At 46.2% G+C, this 16,782-nt stretch overlaps 1 protein-coding gene across 1 annotated transcript in view; it reads right to left on the bottom strand.

The window, feature by feature from the left end:
- The window catches only part of FARP1 (FERM, ARH/RhoGEF and pleckstrin domain protein 1), a 308,381-nt gene that overhangs the window by 223,205 nt on the left and 68,394 nt on the right, over positions 1 to 16,782 (bottom strand). Inside the window, exon 2 of the mRNA XM_027557856.1 lies at positions 14,979 to 15,174. Coding sequence (XP_027413657.1) covers positions 14,979 to 15,149 — 171 coding nt within the window. The 5' untranslated portion in view covers positions 15,150 to 15,174. The remainder of the gene's footprint in view (positions 1 to 14,978; positions 15,175 to 16,782) is intronic.

Below are 16,782 nucleotides of genomic sequence, written 5' to 3'. Positions count from 1 at the left end.
GGGTCACAAAAAGGCAGACACGACTGAGCACGCAGCATGTGTAAACTAGATACATCGTGCAAAGCTACTGTACGACACAGGGAGTTCAACTCGGTGCTCTCGGATGAGCCCAAGGGGCGAGAGAGAAGCTCAGGAGAGAGGGGATATATGTATACTTATAGCTAATTCATACTGTTGCACAGCAGAAATACAACACAGTAAAGCAATTATCCTCCAATTTAAAAAATAAAATTAAAATAAAAATAGGTATCTCTCTTCAAGATCTTGCTCTCAATTATTCGGGGTTGATACCCAGACGTGGAATTGCTAGATCACACAGTAATTCCATGTTTAACTTTTTGAGGGACTGCCATAATTTCTTCCATAGCGGCTACCATTTTTATATCCCCACCAACAAGGCACAAGGGTTTCAGTTTCCCCACATATTTATTCGTTGTTGTATCCGTGTTTTGTTTTTTAATAGCAACCATACTAATGGATGTGAGGTAATATTTCATTATGGTTTTGATTTGCATTTCTCTAATGATTAGTAATGTTCTTTGGCATAACTGTTGGAAGACAAAGGATGCTGGGAGGGCAGTGAAAGCTGATTTTTTCAACCTGGACCAATTCATCAAAAGAACGGCTCTCTGCCAGAATTAGAGTGAATGATGTTGGGAGATACTATGTGGTGACTTTCAAGCCAGCTCTCTCCCATTACTGATTCATGGAAAAATGCTGGGGGAGGAAGGAAAATGACTCCAAACCAACCCACGCCTACGGTTCACTTGACTGAAAGAGTCACGGTATCTCATCCAGCATGACTACCCACACTACGTTCCCATTTTAATTATGCATAAACGTGATTTAAGAAAGTGTTAAGTGATCAAGTTCTCCTCCACCTACTAAGGAGATGCCCCATTCTACACTGTGAGTAAAGGAACCACAGAAGAAAACTGGTCCATAAGTCGCCCACGTAGAAGTCACAGCAGAAGTGGCCCAACTTTTTTCTTAAATGATGTTTCGTAACGAAGCCAAACAATGAAACTTGCTATATGCGTGGGTTGAATTGTATCTCCCCAACTGTATCCTATCCCCCACCCCTCAGGAACTGGTGACCTTATTTGGAAGATGAGTTTTTGCAATTGATCAAGGTGAGATGGCGAGGGCCGTACACGAGTATGTGAAAGTCGCTCAGTCGTGTCCGACTCTTTGCAACCCTGTGGACTCTACAGTCCATGGAATTCTCCAGGCCAAAATACTGGAGTGGGTAGCCTTTCCCTTCTCCAGCGGATCTTCCCAACCTAGGGATCGAACCCAGGTCTCCCACATTGCAGGCAAATTCTTTACCAACTGAGCGATAAGGGAAGTCCGATGCTAGTATTGCTGTGGCCTTATAGAAGGCAGAAACCAGGACAAACTCACAAAAGGAGAAGGCCAGGTGAAGAGGAAGGCAGAGATTGGCAGAGAGACATCTATGCACAGGCTTCCCAGGTAGCTCCAGTGGTAAAGAACCCGCCTGCCAATGCAGAAGACAAAGAGACGTGGGTTCGATCCCTGGGTCAGGAAGATCCCTTGGAGGAGGGCATGACTACCCACTTCTGTATTCTTGCCTGGAGAATCCCATGGACAGAGGAGCCTAGTGGGCTACAGCCCCTGGGGTCACAAAGAGTCAGACATGACTAAAGCAACTTAGCACACAGCCCACCAGAAGCTAGCAGGGAGGCCTGGACAAGACTCTCCCGCAGAAGAAAGCAACCCTGCCCCACACCTTGATCTGAGTTCCAGCCTCTAGAACTGTGAGACAAGCACTCCACTGCTCCAACTGCCCATCTGGGGTATGCGACAGCAGCTCTCACAAACTGATGTATTTGTCAGATTGAGCTGCCGAGTGACGGAACAGCCAGGGAGATAGACCACAAATGAAGCACAACCTCAACGCCAGAGTACCAAGCGCTGCTGGCAGGCCTTAGAGGCATCACTGATGGCCTCTAGGGTTCACACGGGTACAGGGCCCAGAGAAAAAGAACTTGCTTTCATCTGTACCTTGTGTACCAGAAAATAAGGACCAAAAACCAAAACCAACTCCCCAGACCTCCCTGGGCAGGCATTTCTGGAGCCAGACAGAGGGCAAAAATAAGTTTGGAAGCTACACAATGCGACTGGTACCCACATAAATCTCTAAACAGCCCTGGGTTGGCAGGATGCCCCAGGGCTGCTGGCAGTGGCTTGGTTTCTGTTGAACCAGTTTTCTGGAGAAAGTGAGAACTTTATTTTCTAAGGCTGCCATATACCTTTCAGGAGCTTCAAAAGAGAAGGTAGCTAAGGGCAAGAACTGAGGAAATCCACCTTAGAGAAACTGTCCTTGGAACAGAGGCAGGGGGCGAGGCGGGAAAGACAGATTCACCTTGTTATTAGGGATTCAGAAAGTTCACAGAGAGCCAACATCGAGACTTCACTTGGAATGAAGGTTTTCCTCTGAGATGGGAATAATGGCTGGGAGCGTAAACCAGGAGACCCCTGAGCAGGCACCTTGTTGTGGAGTCAGGTGACATTTCTGATCACCTCATGAAACCTACCTGGATGCGTGAGCCTCTCAAGCACACCTGAAACCCAGTTAACTATGGGAAGGAGTAATTCTTGGTGCTCATTACGAAACTGGACATTCCATTTAACTGCTCTAATAAAATCTGTTATCCTGGTTCTTACAAAAAAATCTACATCAGGCAAAGACATGATAGATGGCCAAGAGTAACATCTAAGTTTTGTTCTAACTCACATACTCAGCATGTGCTACAGCTATTGCACCTCCCTGTCCTGTTCAGCGTTGGGATTCTAGTATTAAATTGTCTATAAACTAAAACATGCCCAGGAATCATAGGACTTACATGCGAATAAAAGGAATTTTTGTTGGCACCTACTGTGTGCAGCACATTGTCCCACAGGAGACAGGATGAAGGCTGGAGAGTCAGAGGCAAGGCGGCAAGGGTGGAAACGAAGGCAGAGGGAGAGATGAGCCCGTGTTAGGAGATACGAACTTGGGAGTCCGTGCCTGTGGTCTTGATTGTCTCCAGGAGTCTTGGGCATCTCCCAAGAGACGGGGTGTCCTCTTGCGGTTCCCAATTACTGGTCTCTCCAGCCTGTTCACCTTGGGCTCCTCGTTCATGGGTGTCTAATTCAGCAACAGGAAATGCTAATAGGAGATGGGTGATCCAGGGGTGAGGGGACGACTCACCACCTGCCCCTCCTCTGGTCATCGCTCCTGCTGGCCAGGCTGCAGAAGGACCTGCTTAAGACCCATCTTCTCTCTCTTCCTACAAGACTAAGGATGATACCAGTTTATGGGACTGCAGGAATATGAGAGCTGACCAGAAGGGACTGGGAAGGGCTATCACAGCCACCTTGGGACCCAGGAAAGCAGTGACCAGGGGAGCTCTTGCTTTTCAATGCTTAGACACTCAGCCTCACAGCTAGTGTCTAAAGCATCATGGCTTTACCAACTGAGCTTCAAGGGCTTCCCTCATTGCTCAGTTGATAAACAATCTGCCTGCAATGCAGGAGACCCAGGTTCGATTCCTGGGTGGGAAAGATCCCCTGGAGAAGGAAATGGCAACCCACTGCAGTATTCTCGCCTGGAGAATCCCACGGACAGAGGAGCCACGCCCCCATTCCTTTCAAAGGATTGTGAACTTGAAGATGCTGGGTGTCAATGCTTTCCTGGCCAGGCCTTCAAGATGAACATAGTAGCTCCTGGGATGACAAGTTAATTGAAATGCAGAGAGTAAATATAATTTTCCTACTACAAATGGGAAGCAAGCAATCAACCTCCCTTTGATACTTCCAGTTTGCACAATCTCCATAATCAGTATGAATCTCAGAGGTTCATTTACAGAGTCACAGATTCTTCGTGATTAGAAATGAAGCAGTGGCTTTTATTAGGAACATTAGCAACGCGTCTTTCACGTCAACTAAAAAAAAAAAAAAAAAAAAGACATCATTTGCAGTGCAACAGCTGTCATAGAAAGACCAGCTGATGTCCCAGTCCTCCGTGGCGGCAGGGAGCCAGCAAGGTGTGAATCTAAGGAGTGTCTGCGTTCCCCTCTCTTTGGGTGCTCCCCTCGCACATGCTGCCAAGGCCTGTCAATCCTAGCTCATCAATTTGTGAAAACCTAACTGATGCTATAGGACGATGCTTTAAATAAATATACTTGACTGATGGGAGGAAAAACAACTCTACCTTCTCAGTTTCTCTTGTGTCTGACAGCTCTCCAACACTCCATCTGGGGCCCTTAGCAGCCACCACCGTGTCTATGACCTTGGGAGGCCCTCTGGTCCCTGGGTTGTCCCTGCTGCACTCTCAGCCCTGTGAATCCACCCTACCTGCTTTGGAGTATCTATCCTTGGCATCCGTCTCAGGGACCAGCACGATCACGTGACGGGCTGTCCTCTCTAAGGGATCCCTGTGGCCCAGGACTATCGAACGGCCTGGTGAGAGCAGGGCTTAAGTAGGGGCAGGGGCTGGGCCGGAAACCCTGGCTTTCTGTCCTCAGTCCTGCGACCTAGATCAAGCCCCTTCTGAGCTCTGCTCACTGGGCTCATTCATGCCCGCCTCACAGATCCACTGATCAGCCGTAAATGAGAGAATGTAAGGACAAATTCTGGCACACAGCAAGGGGTTTTTAAAAGGGCAGCCATTATTTTTGCTCATTGTCTTATCAGCAGCAGCACCTTGCTGTGAATGTCCAGAAATACATGTGGGACTCATATTAGGTTTCCAAGATCACGTTCCATAAAACAACACCAGCGCTCTCTAAATTCCACTCTGGGTATCAAGTCTAGCTTCCTGTTTATATAAATGGGCAAACAGAAACCTATGAAGCTCTCGCTCACAATTATAAAGTATGACTTTCAGAATTGCTTTTACACAATGACTTTGTCTACAGATCACAAACTGGTTAAATCATCCCAATATCTATCTCTGGTGTGAAAACCATGACGTCCAATGTTCAAATTGATAAAAGACAGCAAATAAGTGAATCATAAAAAAAAACAGCAGATAATTTAAACATCACTCTGATTTATATGTTAATGTGTTTCATATTCACATTTAAACATAGAGGTTCCTAGCCAGCTAAATGCTTCCTTCAAAGGAACCCACAGAGAAGGCCCATACGAGAGGGTCCTAAAACCATTCACCTTGAGATCCTTCATCTAGCCTATGCCAGAGGGAAGTGAGGTTCTCCTAGGAAAATCCTGACTCTAGGAAAACAGAGAGGCTTTAGGCTACATAAATGTGTGCTCAGTCACTCAGTCATGTCTGACTCTTTGTGACCTCATGGACTGCAGCCCACCAGGCTCCTCTGTCCATGGGATTCTCCAGGCAAGAATACTTGGGTTGCCATTTCCTTCTCCAGGGGATCTTCCTGATCCAGGGATCGAACCTGCATCTCCTGCACTGCAGGTAGATTCTTTACTGCTGAGCCACCAGGAAAGACAGGCAAAGTAAATGGAGGAGACCAAAAACTCAGTAAAACCAATATGCACATAAAACATTTAAGCTTTAAGAATATCCCCTCAGTGTTAGAGCTACCAGAACTGAAGCTCGGAGGAGCCCCAGATAGACTGAAAAAAGGGAGTAAGTGTGCTTGTGAGAAGCTGAGACTTCATCACACCTGTCCAGGTGGCACTTCCTTCTCCTAGACCCTCGAAAGCCACCTGGGATCTTCATCTCTATTTCAGGAAAGACTCATCCAAGACGACAGAGAAAGCTGGGGGAATTTTTTTAAAAAAAGAAAGAAAATTACTCCACCTGACACAAGTATGCTTTTTTTATTTCAAAATGTTTTCATATGCTTTCTTTTTTTCCACTTCACATACCCAAAATCCCTACAATAAAAGCACAGTCTCAATCCTGCTAATAAACAAGAAAAGTAAAGTTGAGCGTGAAAGAAGAAGAAAAACTAGCTTTTAGCGTAATCTAATCTCCATCTAGGACTGTGCAAGGTATTTTCTCGAAGGTATTTCACCTGAGCTTCACCTCAGCCCCACGAAGTGTGTGTTCTCCAGATTCAGAAACAAGGAAACAGGTTGAGAATGGTTATCTGCTCACCCACAGCCCCCCAGCCAGTAAGCCACAAAGCCAGGACACACTTCTAGCCCAGGTCCCCATTTTCGCCTTTAACCACTGTTTCTTATAATTAGGACAATTTATTATCTCCATTTAAAAGAGCGGGGGAAAGCAGCCTCTCTAACTCCCTACATCTTCCCAGAATATCGGCCCGTTTTACCCCCAGATACAGACATTCTCAATTACAGTTCATTCCTTTTCTTTACTAAGTGTCTACTGAGACTTTTCAGGGAGAAAATAGCAAACAGCTGTTAGAGAATTCCTGCCATCGCGTCAGAGCCACAGAAAGGACTTTGATCAAGAGTCTACACTGAAGTTGAAAGGGGCACACGAACATTTTGGGCCAACATTGAAGTTCCACTCTTCACATCTAAGGAACCAGAAAGGGAAGGCGAACAGGATTTCGCTGAAATGATTTATGAAAAAAAATTTTTTATCTATTAAAATAGCCTTTAAATTTAACCTCAAGAGACCAGACCCAGACGGACCATTTATCACTCAAGTTAAATAAAACACAGAGTGGACTGTGCAAAAGCAGAGTGGACATAAATACTCTTTCAGAAACTCTGCTAAGAGACGGAGCCAAAAGCAACACTGATAAGGGGAAAGAAATATTGACTCATGTTTAAAAAGCTTGAGTGAACTTGTGAAATTCCTTTCCCTCTTTCTGGTTCAAACTGCAGCTGCTTAAGATGCAGTTAATGGAGCTCTGGGCACACACAGCTCCCTTCTGGTTTTAAATGGTCGATTAAATTTTATTTAGGTCTCGGTATGGCCGCCACCAGCTCTTAGGTGCACTTTTATACAAAAGAAGAAAATAAAGGAGCCCTGAACTCATACCTCCCGTCTAAGATCATATAATCCAATCAACTGCAAGGAATAACCCCGCTGCCGGGGATGTGTGATTCCAGGGGAGAAGCAGGGCATATATTAAAAAGAAAGATATACTAATACTTCCCCCCCAAGATCTTAGGTTAAATATATATTCCACCTCTTTGGGGAGAGGAAAAAACAAAGACATTCAGTGGCTTTAGATCCAAAAGGGCATCGTCTCTAAGATGGCTAACATAGAAATTAAACAGGGAAACAAAATCATTCACAGCAAGACAAAGATGGAGAAAAGGACCTTGCTTTTCTACAGGCACAGTTGCTGTGAGCTACCCAAGTCCAGCTCCAGGCCAGCAGCCTCCCTTCTTCCTGATGTAAATAGGGAAAGTGAACTGAAAGTGTTAGTCGCTCAGTTGCATCCGACTCTTTGTGACCCCATGGACTGTAGCCTGCCAGGCTCCTCTGTCCACAGGATTTCCCACGCAAGAACACTGGAGTGGGTTGCCATGCCCTCCTCCAGGGGATCTTCCCGACTAGGGGATCAAACCCGCGTCTCCTGCATTGCAAGTCGATTCTTTACCATCTGAGCCACCAGGAAAGCTGTCGATGTAAACTAGGGAGTCCCCAAAAAGACAACACAAAGCTTTTTAAAGAGACAAACTTCTGCTACATCCTCTTTTTCTGAGCACTAGCTTATGAAGACAGTTTAAAAATTCTCCAACCATTTAAGACCTTTTGCAGAACCACAAAGCACTTGGAGGAACAAGTCCTTGACTAATGTCAAGGCCAGGTTTCAGTGAAAAATAAACGATTGCTTCATTTCAAAAGCTAAGAAACTGAAATAAAGGTTTAATCATTTATGGACTAACCATGCCAGACTCCTAATTAGGTCTGAGATAACACAGGCACTTTTGCCCTCAGTTAAAAAAAAAAGAAAAACTTTTGCAGTCTCTCTTATTATGACATGCAAACTAATTATTTTTCTTAAAAATTTTAGACGTCTGTTTCCAACGAAGTTGTTTGTTCCCGCTAATAATGTGTTGTCTAGCAAATACCTGATTTCTTTCTGTCTTCTCAAGTGGCATGAAGTTTAGCCCAATTTAGTTCAGTGATACTTATGTAAGTTACCCCACCCACCTAGGCTTCCCTGGTGGCTCAGACGGTAAAGAATCTGCCTGCAGTGCAGGAGACTCAGGTTCAAGCCCTGGGTCAGGAAGATCCCCTGGAAAATGGAGTAGCTACCCATTCCAGTATTCTTGGCTGGAGGATTCCACAGACAGAGGAGCCTGGTGGGCTACAGTCCATGGGGTCGCAAAGAGTCAGACATGACTTAACACACAACACACAAACACACATTAAATCCTACCATTTCCTGATGCCCCATAAGCATATTTGTTGCTGCTGAGTCATGTCTGACTCTTTGCGACCCCATGGATTGCAGCACAATAGGCTCCCCTGTCCTTCACCATCTCCTGGAATCTGCTCATGTTCATGCATGCTTATTCACCCTCGCCATATTTGATTTGAGCACCTACTAGTTACCCAATAACTGTTAATACTATCTCTGATGAGGCTTTTGTAATATTTCTTAGATTAAAATCCCTTTTCTGAAAGAGTTTACTATTTGCCTGAGGAATTAACAAACATAATCATGGAGAGGTAATTCATCAACAGAAGATGTAAATGCAAGGAGCCGACTTTCAAAAAAAAGAAAGGGAGGGGGAAAAAGCGTGGATTGTCATCTGAACCAAACTCTTCATTTTGCAAATAAGGAAACTGAGTCTCAGTATGATTATAATTAGAGGGAGAAACAAGATTAGAGCTTCTGATCCCAAGTCTAATTAGAGGTATGGACAACAAGTAGTTTAAGACAGAGATGACCCCCGCCAGGAGCCCTGGGGAGAGGCCTGGGTGGTTGGGGGATCTCAACAAATTTGTTGGTGGATGTTGGGCGGTGTTTACAGATAAGAAAGGAACCAGAGCAGTTGGAAGATGAGAGTTTGAAAGGAGCCTTGGAGGCAACTTTGGAAACATCGAATAAGGCAAGACAGTGGAAGCCCACAGATCTTACACGAGGCTGCAGCTCAGGGAGAGGGAAGACGGACAAAGTTGGGGTCACGAGGGCTGGGTTCCAGTCCCAGTGCTATCCCAACACCATATCCCATCCCAAATGTGAGGAGGTGACTCGAAGAGTTCCCCAGGGGTTCCCCCTCATCTTAAAGAGATGACAGCACCACCCAGCTTTCCTCATGGGTGAGAAGCACATGAATGAACAGAGGTGTGGGCAGTCGGTCACAGGTTATGGCATCATCAGTCTGAGGCACTGTGGAGGAACAGAATATAAGGATAAATAAGAACCAAAGGGGCCAGGCCCCCACAGAGCTCCCATTCTACCTGCAGGAAGTCAAAACTAAGCGTAATAAGCAAGTCAAGAGAATTTTCCAGCTTGAGACGCTAACGCAGAGGATGAACCAACCCAGGACAATGGTGGAGAATAAGGAAAAAGTCACCGGAGCACTCGGCCATCCACCTCGCCCCCAGCCTCTCCAAACTAAGAAACCACACTTTATCCTCAGACACCCAGGAGCTAGAAAGGCTTCTTAGGAAAGCCTCGACAAAACACCAATACAAAGGCAGGATGATCAGCCCCCTGGATGGTGGTGGCTGACACGGAGCGCCCTGCACCCACACCACGGCAACTCCGGCTTGCTCTTCAACACAAGCCAGGGGTCTTCCCATCACCTGTGAGCATCTTTTCCAGGCCAGCTTCCCAGGGCTGCTCAAAAGCAGCAAAACATGGCTCCGTTTCAGTTCCTCCACTCTTCTCTGCTCCTCCTAGAGCAGCCTTGCTAATGAAAACACATAAACTGAATAAACACTCGGGGGAAGAAGCCATCTGCTTCATCCTACAAACGTCAGTAGGAACAGTGTTTTGTTTACCAGCAGGGTCATGAGGACAAGACACACAAAACCTTCTCAGGAACCTTCTTGGGGGGGTAGGGGCGGGGCGGGGGGTCTTTAACCCTTTCAGATCCACACAAGTCCCTCGAGGTATACCCTCTGGTTGGAAGGGAACACCGCAGATACCACAAGCCACAGGGTGAGGCTTCTCATCACAGCATATTCCACATAAAGACGATAAAATGTCCTGGAAGAATTTACTATAAATATTGCATCTGAACTTTCAACTCTGCAGAAAAAAATACCTAAAAAGACCGTCCAAGCTCAAGAGCAAAGGTGACCAGGAGAACGAGCCACGGCATAGCAAATACCTAAAAAGACCGTCCAAGCTTAAGAGCAAAGGTGACTGGGAGAACGAGCCACGGCGTAGCAAAGTCTGAGGCTCCATGCCCAGGCCTCTCAAAGGATTAAACTCTTTGATAAGACTTCATTTGAGACTGTAAGTAATGATGCAGACTGGTGTGGTTATCTGGGCCAGGAAGCATTTGGGGAACGTGCATTTTAAAACGATGACTTTGCCTCCATCCATCCTCCGAAACCAAAGTATCAGGAAAAGACCCGGGAAACTCACTCCCTAGGGAACGATGTGGTTCATGGAGGAATGTTCCCCAAAGGGAATGATAATGACTTCCGGCCAAGTGCCTGCCCATCTGTGTGACAAATGTGAATTAGCAACGAGAATTCATCATCACAGGGCACCCAATCCAAGGAGGGAACAAGGGTGGGTAAGGGAGGCTGCGACACCTGGCCTCCATGAATTCACGACAGAAAGTTTTAGAGCAGGGTTTAAAAAGCAGTTGTGGGAAGCTGCATCTCTTGCAATCCTAGTCGCTCCTCTCTAATCGCAAGCACAGCGGTTGAGTCACCACGGCCAGCCTGCTGCCTCCCAGCTGCAGAGTCCTGGCCCGTTCTCTTCTTAAAGACCACAAGGTAGCAATTTAGAATCAGCACAGTCAATAAAAATGCTGATCGCTGACTTTCTACAGGCAGTTATGGAAAACATCTGTTGCCTATGGGTTGAGAAGGAACATTCTGACCCAACTCGAATAAGATTTTTAAAAATTAAACATGAATGGAGGAGGCATGTGGAAAACTAACAATACCATGAATTCTACTTGTCAGATCAACTCACCCTAATAGTGAAGCTTTTAACGAGCACCTAATACACACAAGGCACCGTGCTAGGTGCTGGAGATGAGGCAGCGAGGCAGGACCCAGGCCGAAGCAGCTAGCAGCGAGATGCAAACACACGTGGGTGAGGCCTCCAAAATCACTGCGGACAGTGACTGCAGCCATGAAATTAAGACGCTTGCTCCTTGGAAGAAAAGCTATGACCAACCTAGACAGCATATTAAAAAGCAGAGACATCACTCTGCTGACAAAGGTCCGCATAGTAAAAGGTATGGTTTTTCCAGTAGTCACATATGGATGTGAGAGCTGGACCATAAAGAAAGCTGAGAACCTAAGAATCAATGCTTTCGAACTGTGGTGCTGGAGAAGACTCTTGAGAGTCCCTTGGACAACAAGGAGATCAAACCAGTCAACCCTAAAGGAAATCAACCATGAATATTCATTGGAAGGACTGATGCTGAGGCTCCAAGACTTTGGCCACCTGATGTGAAGAGCTGACTCACTGGAAAAGACTCTGATGCTGGGAAATACTGAGGGCAGGAGAAGAAGGGGACGACAGAGGATGAGATGGTTGGACGGCATCATCAACTCAATGCACATGAGTTTGAGCAAACTCCAGGAGATGGTGAAGGACAGGGAAGCCTGGTGTGCTGCAGTCCGAAGAGTCAGACACGACCGAGTGACTGAACAGCAACAACATCATCAATCATATTACCTTCCAAGCTCTTTGTATGTGCCAAGAATTGTTCATTTGTATCAACTCTTTTGTTCTCAAGAAATGAGGCAGGGTTTATGATGAGCCTCATTTTACAAAGGAGAAAACTGAGATAGAGGGATTAAGTACCTTGCCCAAGGTGATCAGTGCGTCGGTAGGAGAAGTTGCGATTTAAATCTCAGTGGTCCAGCTCCACCCTGACATACCTATGAGTGAAGAGGTCTGAAGGAAGGAAGAAAAAGTCCCACCTACTGTCTCAAGAAGTTAGCATCTGGGTAAAACATAGAGGGCCTCTAAGGGTGCATCGGAGAAGGCAATGGCACCTCACTCCAGAACTCTTGCCTGGAAAATCCCATGGACGGGGGAGCCTGATAGGCTGCAGTCCATGGGGTCGAGAACAGTCGGACATGACTGAGCGACTTCACTGCACTTTCATGCACTGGAGAAGGAAATGGCAACCCACTCCAGTGTTCTTGCCTGGAGAATCCCAGGGACAGGGGAGCCCGGTGGGCTGTTGTCTCTGGGGTCGCACACGACTGAAGCGACTTAGCAGCAGCAGCAGCAAGGGTGCATAGGATTTTATGGTGGGGGTGGGGAGGGGGTGGTATAAGAAACCTTCCAGGCAGAGGAGTTATAAATGCAAAGCATGGGCATCAGAAATTATCAAGTAAAATCATTTTAAAAGATGCAAACAAACTTCTATTCCTATTTAGGCAGAGAGTTCCTATCTAGTTCCTAGCTAAACAGTAGCTAGGAATGGAGTTTTAACATTCTTTGCTTCAAGGAAACAAGAATTGCAAATGAATATATACAATGCTCCCTGTGCACATAACAGCAGTGCTTGATGGCCCTTTGGTCCAAACCCATAAACGGGAATACCATTTAAAAGAACATATTGCCAGAGATCTGGGCTCAGAAATCCTTAACAGTAGCAAAGGAGAAACACTGAAACCAAATACCTCACCAAACCAGTCTTGCAACAAAAAGAAAGTGGGGGAGAGCGGGGCGGAAGGGGGTAGGACATGTTCCAGAAGGTCTGAGTCTACCAGGCTGGCAGGTGTGCCCCTCTATTTTTTACAATTTCAGCAGATAAGCAGCGACTCTGTTCCTCAGACTATGAAGTTCCCAAGTCCTTGAAGAGATAGAAATTCCACAACGAGAAAATCAGAAAGATACAAAGGTCGTTTGCAGTGTGTGATAAATTGGCAGGTTTAAAACATAGCTCTTCTGAGGTTTGTCTTCCCTGAGACACTTAATGGTAATTCACACTTTTAGAACAATAGTCTTGGAAATGAATATGACTGACTCATATCACATAAACGATTAAATGATGGGTTGCAGACGTTAATGCCGATTGTTATAATTTTAGTTGCTCTAGCCAACAGGAATAATAGACAGATTGTCTCCACTTTAAAAACAGGTTACGTTCCCAAAGTTTGTTTAAAATTGGGCTGTTTGGAATTCAAGAGTTATTTTTCACCCCCACACGCAAGCAGTGTGAGATACGGTGTTTAGTATCCAAGAGAGAAAACAGGGAAAAAGCCAGAGTGTGCTGTGAATTCTACGGATGCTATTTAATTCTTGAGAAAAGTGCCATCAGCACTGTACAAAGGTGAACATACATCCGGACTCTCCCTGCCACTGAAGAGATCCTCTGCTGCTAAGTCGCTTCAGTCGTGTCTGACTCTGTGCGACCCCATATACGGCAGCCCACCAGGCTCCCCCATCCCTGGGACTCTCCAGGCAAGAACACTGGAGTGGATTGCCATTTCCTTCTCCAATGCATGAAAGTGAAAAGTGAAAGTGAAGTCACTCAGTTGTGTCTGACTCTTTGCGACCCCATGGACTGCAGCCCACCAGGCTCCTCCATCCATGGGATTTTCCAGGGAAGAGTACTGGAGTGGGGGGCCATTGCCTTCTCCAGAAGAGATCCTCTACCTGCAAGTAACTGATGGTGGTTCCTGAGCCTCGAACAGGAGTGGGATTTCAAGAGAAGATGAGGAGAAGGATGGGAAAAGTGGGAAAGGGGCGACAGGGCAAAGGTTCCAAGAAAAACAGCAGAACCAGGGGGGTGTGCAAAACAGCAGAACCAGGGGGGTGTGCAAAACAGCAGAACCAGGGGGGTGTGCAAAACAGCAGAACCAGGGGGGTGTGCAGCTCCAGCTGATGAACAAGGCAAGGCTGCTGCTCCTTCATCTCTGCCTGCCTCCGAGACACCTCTTTTGTCCCCAGCCCCTGGGATGGGGGTCTCTTCAATTCTAGGGCTGCTGGACTATAGGCTGGGTTCAGGGTTTTTATTTACCCCCACTCCCTACCCACAAACATGGTCAGCAAGTTCTCTCCTGATGTCAGAACACTCATTCAGCTCTTTGACTTTTCTTGCCAGTCACACAGAGTAATTCAGTGCTCACAAACATGCACTGATGTTTAGAGGAATTGTTTGTAAGCAAAGTTCGATCCCAGGGTTGGGAAGATCCCCTGGAGAAGAGAAAGGCTACCCACTCCAGTATTCTGGCCTGGAGAAGTCCATGGACTGTATGGCCCATGGGGTTGTAAAGAGTCAGACACGACTGAACAAGTTTCACTGGTTTGAAAGAGATCAAACCAGTCAGTCCTAAAGGAAATCAACCCTGAATATTCATTGGAGGGACTGGTGCTAAAGCTCCAATACTTTGGCCACTTGATACGAAGAGCCACCTCATTGGAAAAGACCCTGATGCTGGGAAAGATTGAGGGCAGGAAGAGAAGGGGGCAGCAGAGGATGAGATGGTTGGATGGCATCTCCGACTCAATGGATATGAATCTGAGCAAGCTCCGGGAGATGGTGAAGAACAGGGAAGCCTGGTGTGCTGCAGTCCACAGAGGCGCAGAGAGTCGGACATGACTGAGCGATTGAACAACAACAAAGGAAATTAAACTGAGATTGAAACCATAATTCCCTCCAACTCAAAAATATACGTAACACACACACAGGCATATACACACGTGTCTTAGTATATGGAAAGTCAGAGTAAAATTCAAGTGACACATCCACTGATATCACTTGTACTCGGCGCATGCAATCAAAAAATCAACACACATCAACCAAGAAAATCCATAGCTCGGACGGAACCAGAGGAGCATGGTGACGGTGGGAAGAGGGCTGCTGAATACACAGACTGTCTTCCCACCACTGTGCATCACCGAAACACAGGACTGAGATGAGCGCCCCCATGCCGAAGGCTGCCCCCAACTTACTGGAACTTCAAAGGCCTCCTGGGTATCATCCAGCATCTGGATCTTGATGGACATGAGTTTTCCTGAAGGCGTGGGGGGCGGCTTCTGTCCATGTTCCAATGTACTGATCCCCGAATTCTCCGGGGCCCCCAGTCTTGATCCTGGAGTTGGCCTCTGCTCTATCTCTCCCATGATGAAAGCAGATTATATACAGTATCTACCGGAAGCAGAGAGAGAAGAAAGAGACATCAGAAGAGAAGACTGAGACCACTTCAGTAACATCTGTCCTCTATGCTCTTCATTGTAGGAATCCCCCCTTACTCCCCTGGAAACACATGAGGGCCCGTCAGCCCCCCACCCCTCTGGGGCAGCAATCACCTGCTGAGGCTTCAGTTCATTCAAGAACAATGTCACCTTTAGCCATACAAGGCATGCTAATATTTGAGCATATTTTATTCTTCTGCATATTTTTACATAGCTTATCCTTTTCTAGTTTTACACTCAGCTCTTAGTTATTCACACGATAGATTGTGTTCTAAGTATTATTATTATTATTCAGGCTCTACGAGGAGTCAGGTACCACTCATCACACATTTCCAGTCCGCTGGGAAGTACCTAATCCATATGATTAGCATCCATTAGTTACCTTTTATGGATCCAGGAACAGACCAAGCAATGCAGACATTAGCAAGATAAACAGATAAAAGGTATCTTGTGGCTCCCAAGCTTACAATCTGGTTGAAGAAACTAAACATGCGCTTGCCCAAACACAGATGACATTAGGTAGGGTCTTTTCTGTCAATTTCTTGTTGGTTTCCATGTCAATTACCTCCTAATTAATTTCTTTCCTGCCACACCCCTCCCTCAATTGTTCCCCCTTTCCCAGGAAACCATCCCACATGTTACAGTATTGACAAAGCTCTCTTCTCCACCATTCAGAAGGTTAGAGCTGAACTCAGTTGAGTCTCAAATGTTGGGTCATACTTGGAAAAAGACAGAAACACACAAGGAGAAGGAATTGCAGGGAAGCAGAACAGCACAAAGAAAGCCACAGGACAGAAATCAGGAGGCATTCGGGAAGATGAGTGAGACTCACTGCTGCAGAGTTAAAGATGCACTTGGAAACTAGGTGGGAATCAGACCACAAAGGACATCAAAAAGCCTAGCTGAAAAATATGGTCTCCACCCTGCTGGGAGTCACTGAATAATGACACAACAGAAGTAGAACTTGAGAAAAATGAACCTGATGATGATATATACTAATGGGTTGGAAAAAGACGAGCTGGTGGGGACTGGGGTAGACCAGTGACAGAGCTATTGCAACAATTTGAGCTTGAGAGGATAACTTGAACAGTGGTATTGAAATAAAAAGATGATGCTATAAAACGCATGTTCATGGAAAGATTAACTTTATGTTGTAAACAGTGAGCTCCTGGGAAGGAGGAGATTAAAGTTTAACAAAGAACAGCAAGTTTTAAGTCAGGGCAGAAGGGAAGAAGTGGGAGGGGAAGGGGTGTGTGTGTGATTGGGCTCACTGTTGAGGGTTATGAAAGGATGGATATCCAGTAAGCTGTAGGGGAGGTGGAGCTGAATTTGGGCTGTGGGTTCAGAGCCCACATCGCTGTAGAAGTGTAAGCCACGGTGAGAGAGAATGTGAAGGGGGTGCGGTGGGAGAGGGGTAGGTGGAACACGGCAATGAAAAAGCAGAAAGAACAAACATATCCAACCATGGGGGTTATTATGGACTGAACTACGCCCCTCTCCCACCCCAAATTCTTATGTTGAAGCACTAACCCCAGGAAACTCAGAATGTGTATTTGGAGGG

The sequence above is a fragment of the Bos indicus x Bos taurus genome, chromosome 12 (assembly GCF_003369695.1).
Source record: "Bos indicus x Bos taurus breed Angus x Brahman F1 hybrid chromosome 12, Bos_hybrid_MaternalHap_v2.0, whole genome shotgun sequence".
NCBI classification, from domain to species: domain Eukaryota; kingdom Metazoa; phylum Chordata; class Mammalia; order Artiodactyla; family Bovidae; genus Bos; species Bos indicus x Bos taurus.
This window is presented reverse-complemented; position numbering and strand designations above follow the sequence as displayed.